At 42.4% G+C, this 17,784-nt stretch overlaps 1 protein-coding gene across 2 annotated transcripts in view; it reads left to right on the forward strand.

Moving 5' to 3' along the window:
* Window positions 1-17,784, forward strand: part of CABLES1 (Cdk5 and Abl enzyme substrate 1) — a 69,847-nt gene that overhangs the window by 15,018 nt on the left and 37,045 nt on the right. For both annotated transcript variants that reach the window (XM_085220883.1, XM_085220882.1), the window contains exon 2: window positions 17,023-17,094. In XM_085220883.1, the coding sequence (XP_085077009.1) occupies window positions 17,023-17,094 (72 nt within the window). The remainder of the gene's footprint in view (window positions 1-17,022; window positions 17,095-17,784) is intronic.

The following is a 17,784-nucleotide window of genomic DNA, read 5'->3' on the forward strand; positions in this document are numbered from 1 at the left end:
ATAGTGTTAGGACAAGGGGGAATGGTTTTAAACTAAAGGAAGGGAGATTTAGATTGAATGTCAGGGGGAAGTTTTTTATTGAGAGTGGTGAGGTTGTGGGTGCCGTGTACCTGAAGGTGTTTAAGGCCAGGTTGGATGGTGCCTTGTGCTGATCTGGTACTTTGTCTAGTGGCTTGTAGCCCTGCCTGTGGCAGAAGGGTCAGAACGTGATGATCCTTGAGATCCCTTCCAACCCAAGCCATTCTGGGATTCTAAGGAGGCAAGACGAACTGCTGTCAGAATTTTCTCCAGGTGGTTTTACCGTTGGTTTGTTGTTGTTGTCTATCTGAAGTTCTTTATAGAGCAGGCTCTTATTCTAGGAGGTGGCTGTAGGTGATTTGGAGCAATTAAAGGGATTACTGGCCCCAAAGCAGTGTTTGGCAGAAGCAAATATGCTCACAGTTCCAACGTTCTATTTCACCAACCAAAGTACCACCCTAAACTGAAATAGTTGCTGGTTCAAGCAAATGCACAGGTAAGCTTAAGAAACAATTCTGCTGTTGTATCCCCATTTGATATTTCAGCTTTCAGAAACACCTAGCTTTTTAGCTGGTGGGAGTGGAGCTGTACCCACTGCATCACTTGAACTTTCCGCACGTGCAAGTTCAGTAATCATTGAAACGTGGCAGATGTATGCATGTCATTTCTAGTTTGGGAAAATTAAGGACCAAGCAACAGGTACTATAAACAGTGCCTTAGCATTTGTTCAGATTTTTAGTGTGTTTTTTATGACAGTTGGAAGCTCTGATGTTTCCAAATCATGTGATCTGATAAAGGATTCTTATCATCCTCTCCATCTCCATTGCAGCAAATCTTACTCCAATATTACGAGCTTCAAGGTCTTGCAGTGTATGAGGAAGGCTTTTAAAGTTCCTGGACTGTAGGAATGAGGTGGAGGCACTCAGTCTAATCTCTTTGTGTTCTGCCTTCTTGACAAAGTTGGTAACTTTCAGGATCAAAAAAGGATCTTAAAAGATGCAGCCTGAAAAATCTTCTTACCAGAGGGCAAAAGATAACACTCTTTAAAAATTCACAGTTCATGCATTTTTGATATGTTTTAGCTTTTTATTTGTTGTTTGAATGGATAATACAGAGTCAGTGGTGTCTTGGGCTTTCTGCTTTCAGAGAATCAGCAGCTAGAAGTGGAGACATGGTAATATGTGCACCTGTAGAGTTCCTGCATCCATTTTTTTTGACAGAGCAAAATACCAAATCCCATCGTGGAATAGGTAGCTGCTCAGGACCACGAGTCAGGGGAAGATGCTGCTTCTGAGGCAGATGTTGGCACTGTGGGAGCAGGGCTAGCTTTTGTGCTCTGCTGTCTCCCTTAGCTGAAGCCAGGCTTGGGAAACTGGAAAGCAAGCAGGTACACCCTGATAATCAGCAGTGCATTTTCTAGGAGGAGATGCAGAGAAAGGCAAGAGGGCCCTAGCATGAGCCTCATCTCTGCAGCTGTATTTCTGGAGGGGTCTGGATGTGGGAACCTCATCTGGCCTCTTTCTTCTGAGATTTGTAGTACTCAGCGTGGTCAAGATGAACTTCTGACTTTTTAACTTCTAAGATTGCTTTATTATTTTCTGCAAGGCAGCTGCCTCCTGCTTTGAAAATGTGGTTTGCTTGTGGACGTGTAAAGGCAGCAATACTACCTGCCCCAACAAAACCGGTCGGGTGCTCCAGGGCATGCTAAATGCCCAACAGCTTGTTAACCTGTCATGAGACCAGGTATCATCCCCTGTGAAGCTGAGATGTTCAGATCCAGCAGGGAGCTTTGTCAGAATTACCTGCTTTATGTGGATATGGTTTCGTAATGCTGTTCTATGGCCATCTCGGGGAGCGGTGCCTACAAGCAGCTTACTGTCAGCTCTTGCCTGGGCCTGGTCCCAGCAACAACCAGGCTGTGGGGCTGGCTGCCCCTAATTCTCACTTCAAGCCACAGGGGCAGTCATGAGGTGTGTCCCATTGGCACACCTGGGTCTGCCTGACCTAATGATTTTTGGTTATAACAGTCATGGGCAGCAGTAGAAGCAAAACAAGAAGTGGTATTGCAAAATTGTTGCAACAGATGATGTTGGGATGGGACACAGCTTCTTTTTCCTTGTTTTCCTTCTTACTTTCCCATCCCTTCTCTGTTGTTGGCAGCAGCTCGAGGCACTGCAGAGGTTTTTTCCCAAGGCTCTTTTGTTTAATTGACTTTGGGTAGTGAGATGTGAATTGGGAGCCTGGCTGGGGCATACAGCTTCTCCTTGTAATTTTTCTCACTTTGCATTAAGCACGCAGCTACAGGCAGTCATTCTGAGGGCTGCCCTGAGAAGCTGGTCTGGGTTGTTGGCCTTTGTGTTGCCTGGGGAAGATATAACTTTATGGCTATAAACCTGTGTCTTCTGGCTGCTCCCGTTTGAGAGGACAGATTATTTTTCTGTATCAGAGAATCAGTACTATGAATTGCTGAGAAAATTGCAGTCCTTTAGCATGAGAACAGGTGGGTTTGGTGTACGTGAAATGACCTCGGGATCATATTGAAGCGCATACATCAGTATCGGGATCATAGTAAAGTCAGATTTTGTGGGTATAGGGAACCAGTGCTGGCGCATGGGACCTCTTGTACCCTCTGGCATGGCACAGGGCCATCCAAGCATCCCCTTATAGGTACAGAAAGGAAGAGGGAGACTTTTAAGTGTTTGGACCACTTTGCAAAATACCTTGCAATTTTTTTTCCCCCTTCCTGATACTCATGGCAGAATACTTCCTGAATTAAAAGAGCTTCTGAATCATAAAGTTGAGGGGTAATAGGTGGTTGAGAACAGTATGAACTTGCTCCATGTTATCTCAAGTGCCTGACAGTTTCTTTAACAGGAGAGATTTCTCCAGTGTTCCTGTGTTAATGGGACACAAGCCTAACAGCAAAAGAGTTAGATAAGTGAATATTAATGAAATCTGTCATTAATTACAGCTAGAACATGCTCTTGGAGAATTCATTGCATTTTCTGTGGATCTGAATATAACTTTGCTTATGCAATCCTGTTAAACATTGTTGCAGTATGGCACTGAGAAAGCTCATTATATTTGCTGTATAAAGATTATGACTTTGGGGAGATTATAGTTTTAGTGGCGGTTGCCACGTTTCTTGTGGTCCTATCAAGTGAGCTGTTAGATGTGGGGAAGAGAGGGAAGCTGTGTGTAAGCCAGATTTTTCTGTCTGCCTGGAAATGCAGCTGTTAATTCTTGTGATCCAAACCAGAGGAAACTGTGAGCTTTTCTTTTTGAGGAAGCAGAACCCTTGGGAAAAGTTCCGTGTTTCAACAGTAAGAAATGTTTCTGTCCTCTGTAAAAGTGAATATATATGTATACTTTTTTTTTTTTTTTTTGTCGTTTAGTCAAAACTCTGAACCCAAAGACTGGCAGACACCTCTGGTTCCTGATGATGTGGTTGGTGCTCCTGAAGATTCTACCCTTCCAACTGTGTTGTGCATTTTTTTTTTTAATTTTTTATGTTTTACTGTTACAAACATATGTGTGTCCCTTTGGTCTGCTCGTATCTGTTAGCGGAAGTCTGATCTTGGTGTGAGTTAAAGCAGATTTGCCTTTGCTCACAGCGTTTGTGCACCAAGGTATGGCTGAGGGGGTTAATGTTGAAGCAGAGTTCTGCAACGTGCTTTATTCGCACCAGGCAGCACTTAACTTCAGCAAGTCATTTGCTGACCTTGGTTGAAGTGATATCTGCAGACTGATAGCTCTAATTGGACACCAGGCACCTGGTATGTTAGTGATTAAAAATAAGAAACATTATGACTAGTTAGTGTATGACTGCCTTGAAACCACTGCATAATGATGGTACATTTACCATCAGATTAGGTCACGAAGTAGCTTTGCTGCAGCTTGGAAAATTAGGATCAAAAATAGTCCTATGATTAAAACTTCGGCTTTTGAAAGCTCTTCAGAGAAGGAAGATGTGCAAACGCAGATGTATGGTAGAAATTAAGCAGTCTGGATACGCACAGTTCTTGAATTTAAAGAGAATAATTGATTGAAGTGCTGTGCTAGCTCATTTCTCACAGCTACCCTGTCTTAGCAAAATTAAATGAAACATCAGAATGATCTGGGAATAAGTTGCCTAAAATATAATCCATAATTGGTCCATGTATTAACAGTGAATTTCGTAGTTTCTTTGAACATGGGACTGTTCTGCATGGACCAGTGGCAGCCTACAATAGCAGTTGTCTTAGTTTGGATTTGTGAATTTCTCCCACGTTTTAAAAATATTCTGTATGCTTTATCCCACATTTATCAGCAGTGAAATAATTTCTCTCTGAAACAACCTTTGCTTCCTGACACCGTGGGGACTTGGTCACCTCTGCAGCCCTGTGCTGCAGCAGTGAGATTCCATCGAGCACAGGGCAGCCTGCAAGCCCCGTGGGTCCTGCCAGGCAGTTCTTAAACACCAGACAAAAATGAGTTTGAACTGATATAGAAAAATGATTAAGTTCACATTTTGCTGCTGTTACGTTGCTTTGTTTCTTCTGCATCAAGCAGAAAACACTGACTACGTTGCAGCTGTGCTATTGGGTACCTGAAGATTGAGGTCTGGTCAACGTTGTCCAAAATCTTATGTACTGTTTTATCTGTTGAGCCTGAGGGAGTCCAGCATAAACCTGTTCCCTGTGACTGTTTTAGATGCCCACTAATTTTTGGTCAATGTAAGTTAATTAGCACTAACTGAGGCTGCCTTAACCTAGGTACAAAGCTGTAGTTCACAGGAGGGCTATGGAGGGCTGATCTTTATTTCATTTTATCTTATTTTTGTGTTAGGAAGTTTTGTAGGTCTCTGGAAGTTAACAGGTGTCCATGAGGGCTATTTCTCTGTTTATCAAGCTTCCAGCTATTCTGCATGTAAGTACCAGAGTCTTAAGTGTCACTTTTTAAAACCTCATATTCATATTAGACAAAATCCACTATAGTGTGGGTTGGCATCTCTTTAACTTATGCCTGCTTGTGCCTGGCGTGATCCTATCTTAATGTATTAGAAATGGTGTTGCATTGAAGTGGGTGGTGCATGTGACATGGACATGACTTATAGTGTTGGGTGTACAGCCCCAGTCATCATACACCCATACAATCGTTTGAGTTGGAAAGGACCCTTAAAGGTCACCTACTCCAACTTCTCTGCAATGAATAGGGACACCTGCAGCTAGATTAGGATGCTTAGAGCCCCATCCAGCCTGACCTTGAGTGTTTCCAGGGGCAGGGCATCTGCCATCTCTCTGGGCAAACTCTTCCAGTGCCTCATCACCTTTATTGTAAAAAAAAAAAAAAAAAAAAAAAAAAACACCTTTTTCTTTGTATCCAGACTAAATGTCCCTACTTCTGGTTGGAAATCATTTCCCCTTGCCCCATCACAACAAACCTCGCTGAAGAGTCTGTCTGCTTTTTTTTTCCTGTAGCCCCTCTTTAGTGATTGTGGTAAACCAGATGTTGATGCGCTCCCTCGGCAGCATCTCTCTTAGCCTGCACATGACTTTGCTGGGTCAGGGGGTGGAGTGGGGAGTAGGGTAATGGGGTCTGTGAAACTGGTTAATGTAACAAGCAAGCAGTGTGAAATACAGATCTGAGGCTAGCTCAAGTCATGAGCCTGTTCAGAAAATCGCTGTGGACTTGACTAGAAAGCAACAGCAATGCCCCTGGCAGGGAGTACAGTTCTGGCTAGCTGGGGCAGATGCATTCGCATGCCTGTTTATCAGTGTGCTCAAGCTGAAAGGCTGATACAAAGTGCTTCCTGTTCAGCATGATAAATAGAATTTTGCATGATAATTATGTTTACAGCAGGACAGATGTACTAATAACATGTCCCCTAAAGACTTCAAATGAGCTATAAAAGAACCAAATCTCGGCTGAAAGTGCTGGCAGCAGTAGTATTAATTGTGTAAGTTACATCTGATAATTGTCTTGTTTCATTTGAATGAAGCAGTCAGCTATTAATGGCTTGTGCTCTGTAGTACTGAAACAGCCAAGTGCACAGAATTTGTCAGTCTGATAATACAGTTGTATATTAGCAATGCGTTCTAATGGACGTACTGCAGTGCATAGGAAAGGGGAGAAGTGTTGCAGTTAATTTCTAATGCTATTTCATGTTCTGCATCAAAATACTTATGTGCCTTCAGGAAGAGAACTTCTTTTTGTTATCTATCAATTGTTTGAAGTAAGACAATCCCTGCAGGAAAAAAAAAAAAAAAAAGACTTCTGTGGTTATTGAGGACTGAAACGAAGAATGACTAATTAGCTGTCTTCTTCCACTTATCTCTTCCACACTGTGATATGAATGAAATTCTTACCCGTTTTCACCCGTTTCAACCCGTTTTCCTGTTCAGCGAATCTGTTTACAGACCAAGTACACACACATAGATAGATACATAGATAGATAGATCAGATATACATATATATGATATAGATGTGATCTAAGAAACTTGGTATAAGTTATCACTACCCTAAAAATTAGGTTTGATAAGATGTAGTCCAAATGAGTGTCAGTACTAGATGTTGTGCCAAGATTACAGTTAAATAAAGATCTTGCTGATAACTAACCAAATGTAAATCCCCACTGGTCCAGATTGAATTACTTTTTGTGACATCCTAATTCATTTGCATTCCCAAAGCATGTTTCTTTTGTCTGCGGTAAGCTGAGCTACAGATAGCATCCCAGAGGAGCACCCTTCTAGCAGGCCTAACCCACATCCTCTCTCTGGCTGATTAATCTGCAAATCCTTCCAAATTTCTTAGCCATGCTCTTACATCAGAGCATCCCTCAGTAAAAGATGTGAGCAGAATCCTGAAATGAGCTGCCTTAGCATGAGAGGGGCTCTTTGTACTTTCATTAGGCTATATATATATATATATAATATATATATAATTTTTTTTTTTAAAGGGAAACAGGTGGTTGACTTTCTGAAGTACAAGGTGTGTTCATTGGGTAGAAGAAAGCTGATGGCCTGGAAAAGAAACTGCCTGGAGATGTTCAGTAAAACTTGTCCTTGGTTCCATGTAACCTTTCATCAATTTAATTCATTGCTAACGAGCTGCAAATTCATTGCAATTCATTGCAGAGCTTTAAAATTATCACCAAGTCGGATGACAGAGTGCCTTATTTTATGTTATCAAGAAACATCCTCCAAATGATTGAGGATTAGGCAGTAGCACAGCCTCTGGAAGGAGTGTTGGTCCCCATATTGCTGAGGGGTGTTGATGAAAGCACCAAGAGTTCCATAGGAGAAAGGAAGGAGGAGACTAACAAACAGTGAATCTTTGTCAGCTTACATCCATGTGTGCTTTATCCTTACTCCTGCTAATGCTGAGGAAATGACTATGCGACTGATTTTGTCCAGGCAGATAGCAAAGTCTGAAGTATAAACTGCATTCATTTCTGCACTGCCTTGGGGTTGTTTTCTTCCTAAAACCATCTATAATGTGTGTGAATATAAACAAATGAAACACCGAGGAAAAAATGTAATTAAAAATGTCTGTTAGTGAAAGAAAAGCTTGATAATTTTTTACTTCTATTTTCTCTATATTATATTTCTGTACCACATATATTATAAAACTTCTTGCCACAGCTTCTGTCCACAGGCAGCTGCATAATTATGTTAGTGATTTGTTTGTGGTTGTAAGAGCTGGGTAACTCAGATCCTCCTTACCTTGCTGTAAGGTTTGGGTGTGGACCATTATCAATAACCATCTCTACCAGAAGATAGGTTGCAACTCTATTATTAATGATTGCTTTACATATTTATTTTCTTGTACGCACACTAGATTAGATCAGGTGAAGGAACACTTGAAGTGGGTCACCATGATGTTAGCTGTAGCTCTGCCAACCTCTTACCTTCTTAATTGTGCAGCGTGAACGCAACATACCTTTTGGATGTGCTGAGGAAAGTTGAACATGCGAGGGATCACCCTTGGGGTAACCTGGTGCAGCAGTCAGCGTGCTATGTGGAGAGCTGCCTGCCCTGCATCTGCAAGCTGTTGGTGCCCGAGCTGCTGCTGCTGCTTCTGCAATGCTGGCTTACTGAGAAGTGAGGGTTCCTCAGAGGTCAGTCTCTTAAATTGAGTCATACCCCTTACTGTGGTTGATAAGAAGGATGTTCAGAAAGATATGCGGTTGTCTTCAGTTCATAGCTGATCTTTCACAGTGCAGATTGCATGAAGTAAGAGTAAGGAGTGAACTGGCTTCTAAAAGCATTTTAATTTTTAATAGAGATGTGTACCATGGGAGAGTAACCTCAGGCTGGGAATGTGCCAGTTACAGTATGCTGTTCTGAGCGGGAGACCGCAGCAGGGAGAGGAGAAAATGATCTAATCTTCTGCTTCCACCTATCAGTCCAGGCAAATGCTGTGCCTAGTCGCAGTAGTAGGGGTGGAGGAGAAGAGGAAGAGCTTGCTCTTCCCAGGGCAGCCACGCTGCTTGGCTTCAGGCCTGTCTTGAGCAAGAAAACTGACCGGTAGGGAACAGAGCTTTTCCTTGTGAGCTCCAGATTCAAGCTCACAGATGTGTCAAAGCAGTTATGCTTCCATTGCCTGAAGAACAGATCCTGTTCTGTCATTTTTGAAACAAGGCTCTGTTACATTTTAATGTCAGCATAAAATGCTATACTTAACTGTCTAAACATGGACTGTCAAACAAGAGGGCATTAACCTTATTGGATGTGCTAGTATTTAAAGTTGTGGCACTGAACTGCCTTGCAGTAACTCATGTATTCACAGATGTATGAAAGTATGCCCAGTGTTGGATACCTAAGATATCAGCATTGGATTTTCCTGACTGGTATGAATTGGCTTGTGTTTTAGCAATGCATGGCCAAGAAGAGGGCGTGACCATTGTTTGCTCCCAGATATGTAATAGGGTGGGGAGAAAAGCATCTGATCCTGAGGGAATTTGTGGCAAATGTGCCCAGAACTAAATCCAAAATATGTATTGGTAAACGCTCTATATTATCACCACCTATGCCAGAGTTTATATCTCGTGCATAAAATACCTCGTGCTAGCTTTCACTTGCTCAGTTTGGTCATTGTTCTGCTCACATAAGAACTTATTTTCTCTGCCAGAAGACTATTGTAGAGTAATTCATAATGTCTAAGATGCATTTGTAAAGAAAAGGTGTGTTAGTGCCTGTTTACATCTTTTCTAAATCTAACGTTAAGGTTTGGCCTTGCAGAGTTCTCCTAGATTGCATGTCCATCTGGAGGCAAGGTTATGAGGTAGGGCCGTAGATAATCTAAGAACTACCATGAATGAAATAAAGGGAAACAAACAGGAAAAGGTAGCAGTCTTAATTGTATCATTGCATACACAGGAGAGAGTGGAAGCTTTTTTTTTTTTCAGATGTCTTAGTGCATGTGTGTTTCCAGATGTTGTGGCATCACCTATACCATAGGCTTCCAGGTGTGTCGTTAAGAATTTTGATTGCTCTAAAATGCAACATAATTAGATTTGGTAATTTCAAAGCTGTTTTTGGAGTGTGGCTTATTCAAATAGGGTCTTTGATTTTAGGTTTGATTCTTTTCTACTCTTAGAAGTCTGATCCTAAGGATGAGTATTCCTCAGGTGCAGCATTGCTTGTGGACAGACAAATATTCATCATTTTACAGTGTACCAAATCTGTCAGGCATAAACAACATGTGTAGAATCTGTTAGATTGATGTTGATCAAACAGGCTATTATGGTCTGTGTTTTATTTTGGAAAAAGGGTATGCAATGAAGAATTCGTGTTTTTTACAATGCTAGAGTATCTGCTCTGGCAAGCATCTTTGTTTTTGTAGGACAGACAATTAATGCCATTTGCTTCTTTGCTACTTTTGAGTACCATTTTTAATTGAGCTGGAGCCTGATGATGCCTTGTCATGATAATGTGTTAGGTTATGAGATAATGGCTGTTCTAAAAAATACCGCCGTGGCAGTGTTCTGGTGCATTCAACATAAATCACAGCACACAAGCCTTCTGAAAGCTATCACACTGCTGCAGAGTCAGGAAAGTGAAAGCAGTAGATCTGTAAATCACTGGTTACGTATAATAGAGGATGTAGATTTTGGGAACATCGAGAGCTCTTTTGCTTTTAAATGAGTCTTTCTGAATTGCTGCTGTAGCTCTCGTTATGGCTTGGGCATGGCTAGCAGTGGGAGGACAGGGTGTAGAGGCAGGTGCTACAGAGAGGAGATGGTAGATTTCAAACAAGATCTGTCTTCAGTAAATCAGGAAATCAGCTGGGGAAGGTAAAATGAAAGGGGCCCCAGATCCAACAACAATTGGTGATTGCACTTCCATTGACTAGATTTAATCCTCTTCTTTTTCTTCATCAGAGATTTCATATCACTGTCTAATTTTGAAAGCCTTCTAATAAGGCTAAGAATTAATATATATCAAGTAGGATTGTGCAGGTTGCTTCAAACAACCCTATCTCCTGCTTTCCTACACACATGCATGTTCACACACCGTACTGTTTATGAACAGTTTTCATCTCAGCAATTCTTGTGCCAGTCCCCTGTCTCTTCGGAGATCTGTCGCTCCTGATTTTGCATTCATAGAATTGTAAGGACTGGAAGGGATTTCTGGAGATATCTGCTCCAACCCCTGCAAAACAGGTTCTCTACAGTACGTCACACAGGAAAGCATCCAGGTGGGTCTTGAATGTCCCCAGAGAAGGAGACTCCACCGTCCCTCTGGTCAGCCTGTTCCAGTGCTCTGTCGCTCTCACAGTAAAAAAGATAGATCCAGATGATGCTTCGGGGACACTGGGACAGAGTCATGCTAGAATGTTGTGGTCCATTTGAAGGAATGTGTGTGTAAAACTACATTATAATTTTTGAACAAGGTCTTATTCTGGGTTGCCACACTGTAAGAAATCAATAGGATACGTTAGTATTGTCATATTGATTTCCTTCTTTCTTACTTATTTCTTTTTTTGCTGTGTATTTGATGCTGGTATAAATTGTATGCAAATAAATAATAGTCTTGCTTTCAAGACAGCAAGATCAATATTTTTTTATGTTTAGAAGTTATATGCAGACAGGTCAGCAGGCAGCTGTTTGAATTTCAAAGCCTCTACTGTACATGTTGTGAGGCCTGGAGAGGGATTTGGATGGCAGTAGAGGTAGGATGCCATCTACTCTGCATGTTCATGCCATAGCTTTCCACTCATCCCCTTGCTTTCTGCCCAGTGGTTTGATGGAAACCAAGGAAGCATTTTGGCAGGATGTTGTGCTACTTATGTCTGGCTTAAGGTCTGAAGGCCTCTCTCCTTGCAACACGTACTCTGATAGGAACAGGTTGCTGGGGCCATGTTAGCCCAGGATTTCTGTGTCAGAGACACCTTGCAGAAGGCTGTAGTCTTAAAGCAGGTTTTGATCCTGCCTGGGTGTGAGTGACAGCTAAACAGCGTTCTCTTGGTATATATCCTGTGCATATGTTTGAATTGGACTGCTGACTTAACATAATACCCCATTTATGGTATATGCCAGATGCCTTAACTCTTGATGCGGATAGTCTTGCCAATACACTGGGCAATTTTAAAGTTCTGAATTGAGTTCCATGTTTTTGCAGAGAAAGGCTCTTCTTTGTCATTATAATAACACATAATTAAGTACTGCCTTATATTAGTTTGGGTAGCTGCATGAAATTCTGTTTTCCTTAGTAATTTTTAATAGACTCAGGGTTGTTTTTCCCATTTGTTTTCCTGTGCAACACTGGTAGAAGATAGGAAACCCAGAAAAAATTTCAGGCACAGGGCGAGAGGTGACTCATTAGTAGGCCCTCATCTGGGTTAGTTGCGGGTCATGCAGTTAGGGGTCATGAGGGAGCAGTGATTCACACACAGCTGATGCCTATGATATTTCAGAGGGATGTTTTAATTGACTTGCACGATTATTTCAGAGGGATATGTTACTTGACAGCAGCTTGGTCTGGGGGTGTGGGTATGTTGCTTAGCCAGCAGGTTGATGGGGTTGAAGAGAAGTGGCTGCTTGGTTTTACTGCGGTGATTGAGGGCTGGGAGGTCTTCAAAAGCCCTGTGGAAAGCTGTCCTGGTTATGCTGATCCACTGGAGCTGGGGTACAGATAACACTCTGATCACTGAGCGAGCTGTGTGTTTGAACATGGCTAGGTGACTCCCCAGGCAGTGCTGCTTGGCTCCTTCAGGAGCTTTGCAGCACTATTTCTGGGTGTATTGAAATGGGGATGACTTGAGGCCCACTTTCTTGGTGAAACTGTAAGAATCTGGAGAAAATTTATCTGTCTTGGACAAATTGGAGGCGCTTGCCCTGATGAATGCTGCAGTTCTGTGTGCTGACCTTATCTGCTTACCTGCTTACCTACACCCCTCAAGGTTTGTAATCTCAATGGAAGCAGGGGGACCTCCACCTACAACTTCCACAGAAGTTAAGCACATTTAAAATGCAGCTCTTTTTTCCTAGTTTCCTAGCTGTGCTAGGAGGTCATTATGCATGGATTTATTTTCTCTTATCTCTTGGATTATCATCTGCTTCCTCCCTTCCTTCCTGGGTGAATTTATCCAGTGTTCTGATTACAGCTTTGTTTTTTATCACCTCCCGTCTTAAGGGGCTTACAGTTCTGTAAGTTTAACATTATTGAGCTGAGGATTTTGCAGCAATTGACAATGAAGATAACTTTCTGTAGATGAATGGGTTTGTTACAACAAATCTTTTTTGCAGAGTACTTTATTGGACTGTTTGCAGTTTTGATTACAGAATTGCCTTGTTTCATTTTCCTTTTTTTTCTTTTTTTAAATTGAACCACAAATTAATCTGACTTGTAAAGGAGAAACAGAGATAACGTTTTAAGTCTTAAGAAACTTCTACAGGGATTCAAACAGCTGGTCAGAGATAATTCCGGCATGCAAACAGGGTCATGAATATCTTAGAAAACGACCATTTAAAATACCAGTGCATCAAGTGTCTTTTTAGTGTCTTTCTTTGGCTTTGGTTCGAAATTTGGTGTTAGGCTATTAGTAGTTTCTGTGCTCATGTAATAGTTGCACAGGAAACAGAGAGGAAATGAAAGTAGAAAATATTTTAGATTGAGGTTTAAGGGAAAGTGATATTACACATTCTTTGAAGATTAAAAAAAAAACAGCTCAACAATCTGCATGAGACTGCAGCCAACCAAGTCCTATGGGGCTGATCCCAACAACTAGGAGTTATCATCTTCCAGAGCTAACACTGCTTACTTCTGGGCTGAAGGGAGAGGAACTGGGGGATACCTGTATGAGTAGTAGTTAAACTGGGGGCATGTTTTTGAGACTTTGCTTGAATTAGGAGAACTGCTCATTTCTCCTGAAGCATCTTTCATTTTATGAGTAAGAATAGTTGCATTTTAGTGTTCGTTAGCTGGCTAACATTCACTCCCTGTAAATTTTAAAATGTTCTTGCATTCAAATACATCTGTAGGAAGACTTATCGAGAAGTAGGAACCTTGTATGAGTTGCACAGGGCTACTTTGTTTTGATCTCTTACTTAACAGTAGGATTGTCCCCTCACTATTATTGTAAAACGACATTTTTAGTGCAAAATAGGTATCAACACAGCTTTGCATCAAATTGTTGGTGATTTCTGGTGTAAACCAGTTCAGGTTATTTATTTCAATGCTAGTCTCTACATAGAGCAGCTGCTATAGCACGTTAATCAATTTTTTGGAAAATAACCAATTTAAAAGTTGCATAGACAAGCCCTGACCACTTGCCTGCAGAAAGAAATAAGGTGGATCAATTTAAATATTAAATGCAAGTTGAGGTGATTAATTTTTAACAAAGACAATGAAAAACTGGTTTGGCTTGTATTCTCTGGAACTCCTCTTTCAAAAGCTTTGCTTTTCCAAAACTGTTTTCTTCATGTGCGTGTGGCACAGGATGTGAGTTAGTTCACAGCAGGTAAGTTCATTAGTTGGCATCTGGTATAATATCCAGCTGTGCAAGGCTTATAAATATTGGTATTTAGGTCATCTTAATTAGGCCTATAAGTAAAGATTTAAAAGCAGAATAATTGTGCACACTTCATAGCTGCTGAGCTTCTTCAGTGAAAAGAGGGTGCGGTTCCCAGGTGGTATGAACTGATTTAAACAGAGCTGCTGTAGAACTTCAGCAGTGCTCCTGTGTGTGTGCCAGGAGCTGAACTGATTAAAAGGAGCAGGTTGGGGAGAGGTGAAAGATGTGGCAGTTCACAGATGGGTAAGATGCTGTGCTGGATATCCTTACTGGCTGCCAGCACAAGGGATAGATAGCATGGGCAGCCCCAAAGTATGTCTATATCTTTGTCAGCTTCTGTGTGACCCATGCTACTTCTTTTCTGGTGGTCTGTGTGCTCCTTTCTTCCTAGATGAACGTATCCAGAGTTTTGCTTACGTTCACTCTAGCTTGGAGGGAGCTCTGATAGCTGTTCATGATCCTCTTCCAGACCTGGATGAGCACAGAGCTTCCCCTGCTTCTTTCAGCAGCCATGCAGACTTAACTTGCTACATTTAGGTGCCCAAAGCACTGCAAAATCACTACTGTTCAAGCTCAGCATGAGCTCTTTTGTGCTGAGAGGTGCAGAGATTCCCAGCCAGCTTGTGTGGCTTTCAGGGTTAGCAAGCAGAAGCCGGGAGGCAGAATCCCAGTGCTGTGTGTGACAAGTTGAGACCAACAAGGGATGCAAGAGGAACTGAAACAGCGAGCAGACAATGGGGTGACCAGTGTTCAAAGCTGTCCCAGAAGTGATGTTCCCTCAGTAGGTTTGCAGATGACACCAAGTTGGGAGGCAGTGTCAATCTGCCTGAGGGCAGGGAGGCCCTACAGAGGGATCTAGATAAGGTGGATCGCTGGGCTGAGGTGAATGGGATGAAGCTCAACAAGGCCGAGTGCCGGGTCCTGCACTTTGGCCGCAATAACCCCATGCAGCGCTGCAGGCTTGGGGATGAGGACTGGATGACTGTGAAGAGGAAAGGGACCTGAGGGTGCTGGTTGATGCTCGGCTGAACATGAGCCGACGGTGTGCCCAGGTGGCCAAGAGGACCAACAACATCCTGGCCTGCATTAAAAATAGTGTGGCCAGCAGGAGCAGGGAGGTAATCATCCCCCTGTACTCAGCATTGATGAGCCCACATCTCTCTCTGTGTTCAGTTTTGGGCCCCTCACTGCAGGAAAGACATTGAGGCCCTGGAGCATGTCCAGAGAAGGGCAACAAAACTGGTGAGGGGTCTGGAGCACAAGTCTTACGAGGAGCGGCTGAGAGCTGGAATTGTTTAGTTTGGAGAAGAGGAGGCTCAGGGGAGACCTCATTGCACTCTACAACTTACTGAAGGGACGTTGTGGTGAAGAGGGGTTTGGCCTTTTCTCCCAGGCAACGAACAGGACCCAGGGAAATGGCTGCAAGTTGTACCAGAGGAGGTTTATGTTAGACATGAGGAAGAACTTTTTCTCTCAGAGAGTGGTCAGGCACTGGAATGGCCTGCCTAGGGAGGTGGTGGAGTCGCCATCCCTGGAAGTGTTGAAGAGGCATCTGGATGAGGAGCTACGAGATATGGTTTAGAGAGAGGCTTGTGGTAGCAGTGGTAATGGGAGGATGGTTGGACTAGATGATCTTATAGGTCGTTTCCAACCATGGGATACTGTGATTCTATTATTCTATTCTGTGATTCTGATGCCTGTGTTATTAACCTAATAACATGTACAGCAGTAATAAAAAGCAACAGTTATCATTTGCTACACTGGTAATACTGGTGGCTGAAACCTCCAATTTCTGCATCTCGTAGAATCATTCAGGTTGGAAAAGAATTCTAAGATCATCTAGTCCAGTCATCAACCCATCCCCACCATGCCCACTAACCATGACCATCAGTGCCACACCTACATTTTTCTTGAAAACCTTCAGGGATGGTGACTGCACCACCTCCCTGGGCAGCCAGTGCCACTGCCTTACCATCCTTCTGAGAAGTTGTTTTTCCTACTATCCAGCCTGAATATCCCTGACACAGCTTGAGGACATTGCCTCTAGTCCTGTTACTGTTACCTGGGAAAAGAGGCTGACTGTGATTTGCCAGCAAGGAGTGTGATTTTCCATGTTATGCTTTGGGTGGGCTGTATCATACATATTTTTTTAGTTTGTGATGGTTTGGTAAGCCTGGGTGCAGCTCCCAGTTCTGTTTTGCTGTTGGGATGCTTGGAGGTGGTGCAGTATCTGCTTCAATGTGGCTGTGCTGAAAGATCCCTCCGTGCCCACCAGGATAAGGATAACCAGCGAACTGGAAACAGAAGTGTTTCCTTCACAACTTAATTTTGCAGAGGTTGACAATGGATCAGACTGAGCTGTAAAAATCTGGTCTAAAGCACAAACTGCTTGGTGCTGCTTGGAGAGATGAGCAGGGCTGTTTTTCATACGGCAGTTATGTACCTTATGCTGCCAGCTCAGTCAGCATTTTTTTCTGTTTAGTCACTCATAGCAAGTGACAAGATAGTCAGAGATGAACATGGCTGAGGAAAAAAAAAAAAAAAAGGGAGGGTTGGGAGCAAAGGGGAGGGAGGAATAAAGAAAATGAGAAGTGTTCCCTGTAACAGTGTGGATGACAGTTGGTCCCTGGCATTATTTTGTGAAAGACCCCCCCTGTTTTGGCATTGCAAGCTGCAATATAACAAGTGAGGGACTGCTGGTGGGTGGGTGTTAAATCCTTACAGGAAGGAAAACTTGCAAGCCCAAACTAAGGAGGAGCTGTTGGGAATGTGAAGTTTCGCTTGCTGTTTTGATACAGAAGTATTTGTGAAATAAATTTGTTTTTTTTTTTCTGGTTGGAATCAAATAGATTTCATAAGGTAAGAAGAATAGAAATGAAACTTGATTATTACCCAAACACGAGGCTTGGATAATTAACTGTGGTTTGTGAGCTTTACTCAATAGCACTCAGCGTACTTTGTGGTGCACACTAATCGGTGGTGATGTTCTGTGTGTCTTTTCTGTAGACGTCGGCTGATCTCCCAGCGATCTTCTCTGGAGACTTTGGAGGACATAGAGGAAAATGCCCCACTACGCAGGTGATTCTATTTACTCTCTGTCCAGTTATTGGTCTGTGAGGCAGTAGCTGAATGTGCACATTAAGATGTTCTTCATATGGATAACAGTATTGAAACATTACACACCCTGCAAGGTGGTAGGCAGTGGGAATTACATGTTTCCTAGTTCTAGGTTGTTGAATGGAAAGCCACTATTTAAATTTGATAAATGAAGAAGTTGAGCTGCCACTGATAAAAAAAAAAAAAAGGGTAGTTCCTAACTTCCTACTTTGAAAACATAGATACAGCTGCTTTAATAAAATAAGCTTTTTAAGGTTATTATTTTTCAGTACTGTTTGTTATGGATTTTTAAGGTATTTGTTTCTCCCACCACACACAATCTTATTTCAGTAACCAGCACTACTGTCTTTGTGTGCTGATTTGTGACTACTACTTCGTTCCTCCCATCCCCATTACATCATCAGCTTCGTTGCGGTTTGGTTTCTGCATCCAAGAGGCCACAGCTTCTCTGGGGACTGCAGTAATTAGTCACTAGGCAATCCTCTGGAGTGATGGAAAATAGAGCAACTGTTTAGCAGTTCAGAAATGGGCTGATCAGTAATCTGACCAGTGTGTGGTATGCTTCCAGATCAGCTGTTCAGCTGGGCAGCAGCTTAATGTTGAATGTCTCTTTATCCTGGGACCCGTAATTCAGCTGGTTTATGTTGGTGT

The sequence above is a fragment of the Meleagris gallopavo genome, chromosome 3 (genome assembly GCF_905368555.1).
Source record: "Meleagris gallopavo chromosome 3, MGAL_WU_HG_1.1, whole genome shotgun sequence".
NCBI lineage: Eukaryota > Metazoa > Chordata > Aves > Galliformes > Phasianidae > Meleagris > Meleagris gallopavo.